Source organism: Thalassophryne amazonica, chromosome 15 (genome assembly GCF_902500255.1).
Source record: "Thalassophryne amazonica chromosome 15, fThaAma1.1, whole genome shotgun sequence".
Classification (NCBI taxonomy): domain Eukaryota; kingdom Metazoa; phylum Chordata; class Actinopteri; order Batrachoidiformes; family Batrachoididae; genus Thalassophryne; species Thalassophryne amazonica.
The window spans coordinates 3,971,359-3,983,879 of record NC_047117.1 but is presented as its reverse complement, the minus strand read 5'-3'; the positions used below and the strand labels follow the sequence as shown (position 1 = coordinate 3,983,879).

At 42.7% G+C, this 12,521-nt stretch overlaps 1 protein-coding gene across 3 annotated transcripts in view; it reads left to right on the top strand.

Annotated features, from left to right (window-relative positions):
• usp34 (ubiquitin specific peptidase 34) overlaps positions 1 to 12,521 on the top strand; it is a 98,259-nt gene that overhangs the window by 31,350 nt on the left and 54,388 nt on the right. For 2 of the 3 annotated variants that reach the window (XM_034189180.1, XM_034189182.1), the window contains 13 exons: positions 2,963 to 3,117; positions 5,134 to 5,247; positions 5,449 to 5,551; positions 6,267 to 6,429; positions 7,042 to 7,168; positions 7,964 to 8,114; positions 8,460 to 8,560; positions 9,204 to 9,419; positions 9,558 to 9,683; positions 10,024 to 10,146; positions 11,376 to 11,459; positions 11,621 to 11,707; positions 11,906 to 12,106. In XM_034189180.1, coding sequence (XP_034045071.1) covers positions 2,963 to 3,117; positions 5,134 to 5,247; positions 5,449 to 5,551; positions 6,267 to 6,429; positions 7,042 to 7,168; positions 7,964 to 8,114; positions 8,460 to 8,560; positions 9,204 to 9,419; positions 9,558 to 9,683; positions 10,024 to 10,146; positions 11,376 to 11,459; positions 11,621 to 11,707; positions 11,906 to 12,106 — 1,751 coding nt within the window. The remainder of the gene's footprint in view (positions 1 to 2,962; positions 3,118 to 5,133; positions 5,248 to 5,448; positions 5,552 to 6,266; positions 6,430 to 7,041; positions 7,169 to 7,963; positions 8,115 to 8,459; positions 8,561 to 9,203; positions 9,420 to 9,557; positions 9,684 to 10,023; positions 10,147 to 11,375; positions 11,460 to 11,620; positions 11,708 to 11,905; positions 12,107 to 12,521) is intronic. The other variant, XM_034189181.1, reaches the window with a different exon arrangement.

Sequence of the window (12,521 nt, the reverse complement as noted above, 5' to 3'; positions counted from 1 at the left end):
CCTTTAACTTCAACTAGTAATGACTTCATGACTTTCTTTGTTAATAAAATTTTAACTATTAGACAAAAAATTACTCATAACCATCCCAAAGACATATCTTGATGTTCGGCTGCCTTCAGTAATGCTGGTATTTGGTTAGACTCGTTCTCTCCGATTGTTCTGTCTGAGTTATTTTCATTAGTTACTTCCTCCAAACCATCAACATGTCTATTAGACCCCATTCCTACCAGGCTACTCAAGGAAGCCCTACCATTAATTAATGCTTCGATCTTAAATATGATCAATCTATCTTTATTAGTTGGCTATGTACCACGGGCTTTTAAGGTGGTAGTAATTAAACCATTACTTAAAAAGCCATCACTTGACCCAGCTATCTTAGCTAATTATAGGCCAATCTCCAACCTTCCTTTTCGCTCAAAAATTCTTGAAAGGGTAGTTGTAAAACAGCTAGCTGATCATCTGCAGAGGAATGGTCTATTTGAAGAGTTTCAGTCAGGTTTCAGAATTCATCATAGTACAGGAACAGCATTAGTGAAGGTTACAAATGATCTTCTTATGGCCTCAGACAGTGGACTCATCTCTGTGCTTCTCCTGTTAGACCTCAGTGCAGCTTTTGATACTGTTGACCATACAATTTTATTACAGAGATTAGAGCATGCCATAGGTATTGCTCAGCCCTGCTCGTGACCTAGGGCAGGGATATACATCTCGAGCTGGGTCCCCGGGAGGCAAAAAAGGTGACCTCTGCTCCTAACTGGCAATTAGGATGGGTAAAAATGCAGTAAACACATTTCATTGTGCAGGGAACATGTTCCTATGTGCATATGACAATAAACTCCTTTTGAATCCTTTGAATCTTTTGAGGTATTAAAGGCACTGCGCTGTGGTGGTTTGAATCATATTTATCTAACAATTTCTTCATGTTAATGGTGAGTCTTCTTCACAGACTAAGGTTAATTATGGAGTTCCACAAGGTTCTGTGCTAGGACCAATTTTATTCACTTTATACATGCTTCCCTTAGGCAGTGTTATTAGAAAGCATTGCTTAAATTTTCATTGTTACGCAGATGATACCCAGCTTTATCTATCCATGAAGCCAGAGGACACACACCAATTAGTTAAACTGCAGGAATGTCTTACAGACATAAAGACATGGATGACCTCTAATTTCCTGCTTTTAAATTCAGATAAAACTGAAGTTATTGTACTTGGCCCCACAAATCTTAGAAACATGGTGTCTAACCAGATCCTTACTCTGGATGGCATTACCCTGACCTCTAGTAATACTGTGAGAAACCTTGGAGTCATTTTTTATCAGGATATGTCATTCAATGCGCATATTAAGCAAATATGTAGGACTGCTTTTTTGCATTTGCGCAATATCTCTAAAATTAGAAAGGTCTTGTCTCAGAGTGATGCTGAAAAACTAATTCATGCATTTATTTCCTCTAGGCTGGACTATTGTAATTCATTATTATCAGGTTGTCCTAAAAGTTCCCTGAAAAGCCTTCAGTTAATTCAAATGCTGCAGCTAGAGTACTGACAGGGACTAGAAGGAGAGAGCATATCTCACCCATATTGGCTTCTCTTCATTGGCTTCCTGTTAATTCCAGAATAGAATTTAAATTTCTTCTTCTTACTTATAAGGTTTTGAATAATCAGGTCCCATCTTATCTTAGGGACCTCATAGTACCATATCACCCCAATAGAGCGCTTCGCTCTCAGACTGCAGGCTTCCTTGTAGTTCCTAGGGTTTTTAAGAGTAGAATGGGAAGCAGAGCCTTCAGCTTTCAGGCTCCTCTCCTCTGGAACCAGCTCCCAATTCGGATTAGGGAGACAGACACCCTCTCTACTTTTAAGATTAGGCTTAAAACTTTCCTTTTTGCTAATGCTTATAGTTAGGGCTGGATCAGGTGACCCTGAACCATCCCTTAGTTATGCTGCTATAGACTTAGACTGCTGGGGGGTTCCCATGATGCACTGAGTGTTTCTTTCTCTTTTTGCTCTGTATGCACCACTCTGCATTTAATCATTAGTGATTGATCTCTGCTCTCTTCCACAGCATGTCTTTTTCCTGATTCTCTCCCCTCAGCCCCAACCAGTCCCAGCAGAAGACTGCCCCTCCCTGGTTCTGCTGGAGGTTTCTTCCTGTTAAAAGGGAGTTTTTCCTTCCCACTGTCGCCAAGTGCTTGCTCATAGGCAGTGCTTAATTTGTAAAGTGGGAGGTCCCAGAGCACAGAGGATGAGTGGCTCCGGTGCAGAAAAAAAAAAGAAGGGCCGGGGGGCGGCTTGCGAACAACGCTGACATTGAGCTATTTTTTACACTTATTATAGATGTTTTAAGGCTGTAAAACCCCTCACTACACACTTTTCTCAAACAGGCATTAACATTTTCTCACTTTTCTCTCTTGTGTAAACACTCTTTTTTCTTCTTTGCGAGAAGATTATAAACAGACACATGCAGAACACAATGCGCGTACTCTTCCTTCACTCACTGCCTCCGGGGGTACGGATGCGGGACCCGCAATGAATTCAAGTCCTCTCTCGGTGGCCACGGAGCTCTGCGGCTGCGGTCAACATCCGGATCAAAACAGCGAGCGTAGCCTCTGGACCTGTTGCCAGATTTGGCGCAATTCCGCACAGCAGGCGGTGATTTTTTCTTTTTGTTTGTTTGTTTTTTTTTTGTTTTTGTTAGTCAAGAGAGGTGGCGGATCACGGATCCAGTATAAATAGCTGGCGGAGCCAACGTCCGAGGTTCCGGAGCGCACTTCGGCTTGCTCCCCCTCAAATTAAGCCCTGCTCATAGGGGGTCGTTTTGACCGTTGGGGTTTTTCTGTAATTATTGTATGGCTTTTGCCTTACAATGTAAAGCGCCTTGGGGCAACTGTTTGTTGTGATTTGGCGCTATATAAATAAAATTGATTTGATTTTGATGGAGTCTGTCCATCTGTCTGTCCCTCAGGACTGAGCCTGGAGCAGGTGGACATTCTGTGGCACTGCCTGGTGGAGGATGTTGAGTGCTATGACGATGCACTGCACTGGTTCCTCAATCAGGTTCGCAGCAAGGACCAGCATGCCATGGGCATGGAGACCTACAAACACCTGTTCCTGGAGAAGGTGGGTGGTGAGGAAGAAGATGTCTGACATCAGAAGTGTTCACTAAGGTCTGGGGGAAACATTGTAACACCACTGATGTGAGGAAATACAGCAAATGCTCAAAAGACAAAGCTCGCTGACGGCCTTCCAGCTCATGCAGATTTGTTCCCGGTCATTCCAGACTCCAACCACTGACGGTTTCTGACCATGTGATGTTCACTGTTTTTGGGTATTGAGTGTCAAAAGCCACAAATTTGCACAGTTGAAGTGTCTAGCTGGAATACTTCCACTAGTTGCCATGACGTCAAACATTTCGGTGTCACATTGCTGTTGTGGATTGTTCTGTGCGTGATGCTTGTGGCGCCACATGGTGGTTGTTAGATGCAGTTGGAAGTGTTTGAATCCATCACAGTAGATATGTGCAGCCTTTTCAATAGCTTATAGGTCAGTTGGGGAACCCGAACTGGTAGACTGCAGCGCCACCATGATGCCAATGCCACTGTGGCAACACCACAGGAACACTGAGGGAGGGGCAAAGGGAATTGCATGAAGATTTAAACATATCCTCAGATAGCTGCACCTTTATGCATTCTGAGAGAAAGAAAATACTGATATCATGTCTGTGTGTGTTTAGTGTGTGTATTGCATTGTTATTGTTGGCCTCCAAGAGAAATAACAGATGATGATCTGAGAGCTCAGTCAGCCAGAACCACATGCCACAGACTTTTACTAACCACAGAGTTGAAGCAGATGAAACGACATCCTGACAAAGTATGTTGATAATGTTGGTATGTTTGAGGAAAACTTCATATTTACAGTGTCCATTCGAATTAAGTGCCAATTCTGTTAAGATCAGGTAGGGGGCGCTCCCTGACACTATAAATACAATAAAACTCTTTACTCAAAGTTGTCTCCCCCCTCCCCCAACAAAGGTTAAACCACTATCAGTGTTAGTTTTACACTTTTTTATTTACCGCTGCTTGGAGCTGGCTACAGAAGCATGTGTCAAATGTGGGCCAGACGCACCAAGCGCAGTGGTTAGCAGGAATCCAAAAGAAAAAAATGTAGCAACATGCTGGTTGTTTGCTCAGGATGGAATATTCAGTGACATTCATGCTCATGATGGCTAATTTCCTATTTATTGGGGACTGTTGATGAGGAAAGACCTGGTCGTAAAAATATTTGTTTCGAAAAAGCGAGTGGATTTTAGGAAAGCTTGGTGGACCATTCAGGGTTTTGTACGACCATTTCATGGATCATTTGGTGGACCATTTGGGGTTTTGCATGAATTTTATTTATTTATTTATTTATTTTACACTTTAGTGGACCATTTGGGGTTTCATATGATTTTTATTTTTTAACAGTTTGGTGGACCATTTGGGGTTTTGTATGATTTTTTTTTTTTAAATAAACAGTTTCTTGGCCCATTTGGGGTTACGTCAGGTTGTTTTGTCGACAGTCTGGTGGACCATTCAGGGTTTCGTATGATTTTTATTTATTTATTTATTTTTAACAGTTTGGTGGCCCATTTGGGGTTTCATACGGTTGTCTTGTGGACAGTTTGTTGTCATTTTGGGTTTTGTATGTTTTTTTTTTTTTGTTTTTTTTTTTTACAATTTGGTGGAGCATTCGGGGTTTTGTATGATTTCTTTATTTTATTTTATTTATTTTTTTACAGTTTCGTGGACCATTCGGGGTTACGTATGGTTGTTTTATCGACAGTCTGGTGGACCATTCTGGGTTTCGTATGATTCTTATTTATTTATTTATTTATTTTTAACAGTTTGGTGGCGCATTCAAGGTTTTGTACAATTTATTTATTTATTTATTTTATAACAGTTTATTGGCCCATTCGGGGTTACGTATGGTTGTTTTGTCGACAGTCTGGTGGACCATTCAGGGTTTTGTATGTTTTTTGGGGGGCGGGGTGGACATGTTGACTGTATTTTTAGGACACTTGAATTGTAAATGCACTTGCTGAGTAGCTCCACGGCGCAGCAGCAGCTGTGTGCTTACGTTAGTTTTGCTTGTTTCCAGATGCCCCAGCTGAAACCAGAGACCATCAGCATGACGGGACTCAACCTCTTCCAGCACCTCTGTAACCTGGCCCGCCTGGCTACCAGCGCCCTGGACAATGCTTCCAGCTGTGAGGTAGACACACGTGCAGAAAACATGCACTATACGTCAGGGGAATTATGATGTAATGAGCGTCTGTTCTATAAATTGTTTCTTCAGAGTCATAAGTGATAACTGTCTCTTGACCCTCTGCTTTTTGGCTCCTCTTTGACATTGATCCTTGAATGCGGTGTTAGAGTGCATCTGTACCTGTTAACTGCTTCTTGTTTGCGTCAGCAGCTCTGTGGGATGGATCAGCTGTGGGGAATCGCTTTGAGAGCCCAGTCGGCTGACATCAGCCGCGCTGCCATCCAGTACATCAACTCTTACTACATTAATGGTCAGTTAGCTTCCAGTTCACTGTCCGTAAGGCACTAAGTAAGTAGTTAGTGCTCCATCCAGCTGCACTGGCCTCAACATTAGAGGTGATTAAATGGTCTCTAAATGGCATTTTAAACATTAAAAATACATTTTCCTGTGTTAAGATGTAGAGCTGTAATGATGTCCAGTGCTGAGAATGAAGCAAAAATCCCTCTGTGTGTGTGTTTTAATTTGAGCTTTTTCATTTTCTTGCCAAAATTGCTGGACCAGCCGTATATTTGTGAGGTGTACTGAAGCCCAGTATTAAACGGGCCCTGAGGCAAAATTAGTAAAAGACCAGTGTACTGATAAGCTCCGTCCCTTAGCGGCGCTGCGTTTGGTTGTGGAGAAATTAAGGAAATAAATATATTATTGCTATGTAGAAGTTTATTATTGCTATGTAGTATTTGCTGTACTGCTTTTTGTCTCCAAAAAGCAGTACAGCAAAGAGTATTAGTACCACCCTTAAAATCTTAACCCTACCTGTCCCTACCATACATGTGTGATTAGTGCACATGAGTCCTGTGTATGCAGGTTTCTTGGTGACTTTAATACAGGAGATGTAAGAATCATTCTTCTTTTTTGAACACAGACAGGAGAAATCCAACTTTCACATTAAAAGAAAAAGAAAAGCTGTTGTTTTTTTTTTTCTTCCCCACCTTCATTGTTGTCTGTTGGTTTTGCTGTTCCTGTAGCTGGTAAGACGGGCCTGGAGAAGGAGCAGGAGTTTATCAGGAAGTGTATGGAGAGCCTGCTGATGGCCTCAGCCAACCTGGAGAAGGACTCTTACTCCAGCCTGACCAGCATCGAGAGGGGCCTGCTGATGCTCAAAACACACCTGGAGGCCTTCAGGCGCAGGTGAGAGGACACAGAGTGCACAAGGAGTCGGGCACGAACCTGTGACATTCACATTCTGAACATGCAGCTGTAAATGGACTGCATTTATAAAGCGCTTTTCCATCTGCCTCAGACGCTCAAAGCATTTTACAATTATGTCTCACATTCACCTCGATGTCAGGGTGCTGCCATACAAGGCGCTCACTACACCCCGGGAGCAATAGGGGATTAAAGGCCTTGCCCAAGGGCCCAGGCTGGGATTTGATCCCATGATCTTCTGGACTCAAGCCCAACACCTTAACCACTAGACCATCGCCTCCCCTGAACCTGCCAAATATACTGCTAATATATTCATTAACCGAGCCAATATTTGAACCTTTCAGCCCTTGTATGGTTGTTGCTGCTCAAAATCTTCCCAGACATCACTGCGGAATTAAGAATCCTGATTTAAAGGTGTGATTGTTGTTCTGTCTGAAACTTGTAATGAACATAAAGCCTCTGAGAATGAGCAGAATGTAGCTGTTGATGCAGGCCCCTGATTTTCAGGTGTCGAGGATTTTAAAAATGGCCTGAAGGTCACGGCACATCACCTTTGTGAAGCTGTTGGATTTGATTGTGTGTTCTGTCGGTCAGGTTCGCTTACCACCTGCGACAGTGGCAGATCGAGGGGACGGGAATCAGCAGCCACCTGAAGGCTCTGAGCGACAAGCAGTCTGTGCCGCTCAGGATCGTCTGTCAGCCCGCCGGCCTGCCTGACAAGGTGACCGCGCACACACACACACGCACACACACACACACACACACACACACACAGGTCTCTGCTAAGAGTTTTTACTGTACACAGCTCCATCTGATGTTTACTTTTCTGCTTTCGTGTTAAACGTAGACACGGGCCCTTAGTCATTTTTTTCCCTCCAGCTGAAGTCAAAACTTTTTTCAACCTTGAAGCTGAAACATCAAACTGCAAAAGTGACTCAACTGAGTTTCTCCACAGATCTGTCCAAATGCTTCTGCAGTTTTCCTTCTTTTTTGGACAAATCCTCAATGATTTCTCTTCAGTGCGTCCGTATATTTGTCTTCTAGCAGAAGAGAATTATCAAAGCTATAAGTTGCCTGTTTTTGTGGGAGATCCTTCTATTGTTCCATTCAGCTCATCTTACCGTCCTCACACAGATGGAGGAGCAGCATGCTCCGTTCAGGGTTGGAGCAAAACATTCTGTCCACTTTGGATATCTGACAGATATGCAGATTCCCGTCTCAGTGGATCTCTGCAGTCAAGAGAAAAAAAAGTCATTTTTTAGTTTTGCTGGATTGTTTTTCGGACCTACAAACAGTGACTTCAGTAGAGTTTTTTTTATTTGCATCTTCACCAGCAGTACTGTTGTGCCCCCCCCCAAACAAGAGTCTTTGGCATCACATTTGAATGGGGATTCGTTCACAGTAAATGTGGACTGTATCTGCTGTTTAATTTCTTTAACTTGGAGTTGATTTTAATACAAGCTCCACTCATTAATGCAGCTCCTCCCACATCTCCTTTTTTCTTTTTCCCCTGCAGATGACTATCGAGATGTACCCCAGCGACCAGGTGGCAGACCTGCGAGCCGAGGTGACGCACTGGTACGAGAACCTGCAGAAGGAGCAGATGAACCAGCAGGCTCAGCTGCAGGAGTTCGGTCAGAGCGGGCGACAAACAGGAGAATTCCCAGGTCACTTCCCACGCACCTCCTTTCTTTTCCCTCACCACTAACCAGAAAGTGCATGAATGTTGTGTGACAGTCATATATAAATAATGACTTCAGAAGAAAATCTGCATTTAAATTACTGAAGCTAAATATGAAAAATGGAAAAACAGAAAGGCCTGAGTGTCAACACCCATCTGAAGATGCTTGATGATGTGTTTTCCACTGATGGTTGAATTTAACTGATAAATATGAATAAGACTCTTATTCAGGGTGATCTGTGTTGGTGTTTTAACAAAAAAAGGCCTCCCTCTTTGACCGTGTCTCTGGGTCTCAGTGGGGTGATGTGTGATGTCTGTCTTTGTGGTGCAGGCGGTTTGATGGGACCAGTCAGAATGATTTCCTCTGGACATGAGCTGACCACTGACTATGATGAGAAGACTCTCCACGAGCTGGGCTTCAAAGACATGCAGGTGAAGTGACTGTTTTTTTTACTTTGTGTCACCAGAGTTTCATTCCAGACTTGGACGCTCCAAAGAGAAATAGTCAGGTGGTTCCTACAGTTTCCACCCTGCTGCTTTAAGTTGGACACCATGGTGTTCATAACATTCCCAGATATATCTGAACACAGCAGGAAGGTTCTGGGTTCAAACCCGCCTGTGCCAATCTGGAATTATCAAGAAGGGCAACTGGTGTAAAACCTGTGATCTGCGTGAACAGGAGCAGCTGAAAGAAAGAGACATCTGAACAGATCTTTTCATTCTTAAACAGTTGATGGGTGCAAATGGTTGATCATGACACCAAAGGATTCTGTTTCAGCACGGAGAGCTGCAGAGAGTTTTTGCTTTATTCTGGCAACATCCACGAACCAAACGTGAGATTTCAGTCCCGTCACTGCTGATGGCCGTCTTACAGTCGTGTAGTTCAGATCAGTGGCACTGAGCTGCGTTTCTGTAGTTTGCCTGGAAAACTACTTCAGCATTTTCCCAAAGTGTTGCAGTTCTTTTAGCATTCTGCTAATATTTTGCAAAGGGCTGCATTTAATAATTATGTATTGATGTTGATTGTTTTGTCTTGTTTTTTTTTTTTTGTTTTTTTTTTTGCATGTGATCACAGATGGTGTTTGTCTCTCTCGGAGCACCGAGGCGGGAGAGGAAGGGGGAGGGCGTGCAACTCCCAGCCTCCTGCCTGCCTCCCCCTCAGAAGGAGCACATTCCCATGCTGCTGCTCCTCCAGGAGCCGTACCTCACCACGCTGTTTGACCTGCTGGAGATGTTGGCCTGTTTCAAGCCTCCTAGTGCCAATGCTGAGAAGCTGATTGACAGTCCAGAGGTGGGAGGGAGTTACACCGGTTGAAATTACTTAATGTTTGTGTGTGTGTGTTTTTTTTTTTTTCTTTTCTCCTGAAGATGAAGTGAACAACAACCTGAGAAGTGACAACTTGTCCTCTTTGCTGTTGTGTCCGTGCAGAGTGCTCGCTGTGAGGAGCTTCACCTCCACGCAGAGAATCTGTCTCGTCGGGTTTGGGAACTATTGATGCTGCTTCCTACATGTCCCAAGATGCTGCAGGCTTTCCAGAACATCTCAGATGACACTGTGAGTCACCGCGTGTGTCAGACGTGGCTCACACATCCGTGCCTGCAGGTGGTGGTTTTGAATGGAGGAAGAGGTTTTGTTTTTGGACTGATGGAGTTTAAAAGAACAGAATATCAGTTCTGGTGTAAAGGCATTTAAACACATAAAGTGCAGTGTTTCTGCCATTATTGTGCATGTGAATACATTTTAAACAGTTGTAAAATGAGTCTTTTACTGTATATAAAGCTATAAATTTGCTTCAGACACATTATCAGTTACTATAAAAACACTGACTGGTTTGTGCTCTTGTTTGTTTGTTTTTTTTTTTTTGTTATTATTTACCTCTCTTGTGTTTGTGCAGAACGGTGAGGGTCTGTGCTGGAAGGAGCTGCTGAGAATTAAAAGTCCCCACAAGCTGCTTTACGCTCTGGAGATCATTGAAGCTCTGGGAAAACCCAACCGACGCATCCACCGAGAGTCCACAGTGAGAGAGAGAGAGACACACACACACACACACACACACACACACACACACACACACACACACACACACACACACACACACACACACACACACCACAGTCGGACTGGGTGTCCATTCATCTCTTAGAGATTTTTTTTTTTTACATTTTATCTGATTACCCCGTGTGCCACAGAGGGACCTGGGAACACAAATCAACCTGTGATTTTGGTCATATTAAACAGTCCAGTTTTGTTTTTTCAAACTATCAGTGTTTGAGTGTGTTTGGATAAACTGGACTTTACTGAAGAGCTTATCTCAGTGGTTTGTAAGTCACATTGTCTTTTTCTTATTCTTCTGTTTGCTTTGCATCAGCAAAGTTAACACTGTCACTTATTTAAAAAATAAAAGAAACAAAAAAATTAGTCAAGTCTGATAAAGGCCTTAAATTAATTTTATCAGTCACAAATTTGACTCTCATACTTTTTCATTACAAAGTGTGTTGAGCCCAAAAATCCAGGCTGTGGTTATGTTTTATCATTTACAGTCCTTGTCATAATTATTCAGTATACTGAAAAAGTATAGACACAAAATGTGTGTACAGCAGTTATTGTCCCACTTTGGATTTACAGTAAATAATCTCTTTTACAACCAGTTTTCTTTAGATAATTCAGGGGATGAACGCATGCACATTTCCAAGTCACTAAATATGTGTTGAACTTCACTTTCATCAGTAACTAATAAGTACACACAGTGTGGTACTGTGTGGTAAATCTGTCTGGAGGAGGCAGTTCTCAAAAGGAGCAAGGAGGAGACTGGTGAGGGAAGCCACCAACACACCCAGATATCACTGAAGGTGTAAATGTGAGGCATTTTGGAGAAATGTTTGGAGTGTCTGCATGAAAACACGCAGTACATTTAGTATTTCACTATTTCTGTTTCTTGATATGAAACTTTTTTTTTCTCAATAATACCTTTAGACATTTTATTAAACATTCTGATTATACAAAATTGCTTGATTCAGCTATATATTTTTTAATTTTAAGTTAAAATCTTGTGCTCAAAATTCAGAGGTCTCAGTACTTCTGACCGACTGTACTTACATTTTTAAATATAAAAAATTTTGGATTTAGTTCTGCGAAATAAGTGTAGTATTTAGTTATTTGTGTAGTGGGAGCTGTGATCATAAGAAGCCAGAGTGAATATTTTTTGGGGGTTGCTGTCTCTCGCTGAGGAACTGTGTGTGTCTGCAGGGCAGCTACAGTGATCTCTATCCTGATTCTGATGACTCCAGTGAGGATCAGATAGAAAACAGCAAGAACACGTGGAGCTGCAAGGTGCGACGCACGCGCAAAGACGTTCTGCTAACTGCAGAATCTTCTCACTCTTCACCTTTGAAGCAACAATGAAAGAAATGTTATAATCTACATATGAACGGTGAACTCCCAGCAGCTCTGGTGGTTTTTTAGATTTGGGGATTTCTCTTTCTTTGCTGCAGTTTGTTTCTTCTGGTGGCCTCCAGCTGCTCCTTGAGATCTTCAACTCTGGCATTTTGGAGCCCAAAGACCAGGAGTCCTGGACTGTGGTGAGAACTTGCAGTGATGTTTTGAAGCGTGTGACTGGATGTCTACACTTGTTATTGGTTTAATCTAAGTTTAATTGATGGACATTTTGAAGTGTATCTGTTGGTTTGGTGCATCAGTCAGAAGCATGTGAACGTAATTTGTTCTTTATCGTTATTTTTTTTTTTTCTCTCTTTCTCCTCATTTCAATTCCTGTGCAGTGGCTGTTGGACTGCCTTGCCTGCCTCCTGAAGCTCATCTGTCAGTTTGCAGTGGATCCAGCAGACTTGGACTTGGCCTACCATGATGTCTTCTCGTGGTCCGGCCTGGTTGATGGCCAGCACAAACGGGCCTGGCCAGGCAAATCCCGCAAGTCCACCGTTGACCACGGCAAAGGCCTTCACATTCCCCGACTGACTGAAGTAAACATTGCAGGCTTATTCTTACACTGTGCTTAAAAAAAGTGCTCCAGCATCCATTCGGCATCTTAGAAAATCCTTAAAAAAAAAAAGAAAGCTTTGATTGGCAAAATGAATTTACACGTTTGCGTTTGGCTGATGTGGTAGAGGAGAGAGGTTGAGTTTCCTAAAAACCAGCTCCTCCTGCCACTTAACATCTTACTGATGAGCAACAAAACCATAAATGTGCCAGGTGGCAGCTGGTCCAGAGGCTGGAGGTCTGGTTTCTCTGGGACTGTGCTCTTCTGCTTCTTGTTGGAACTCTGGCAGCAGCATTCTGAGTGTGCTGCAGCTTTTGGATCTTTACCCTCACACATATAGAGCACTGAATTTGTAAAAGAAAACAAGTCTTAACTGTCTTACAGGCTTTGAACTTTGT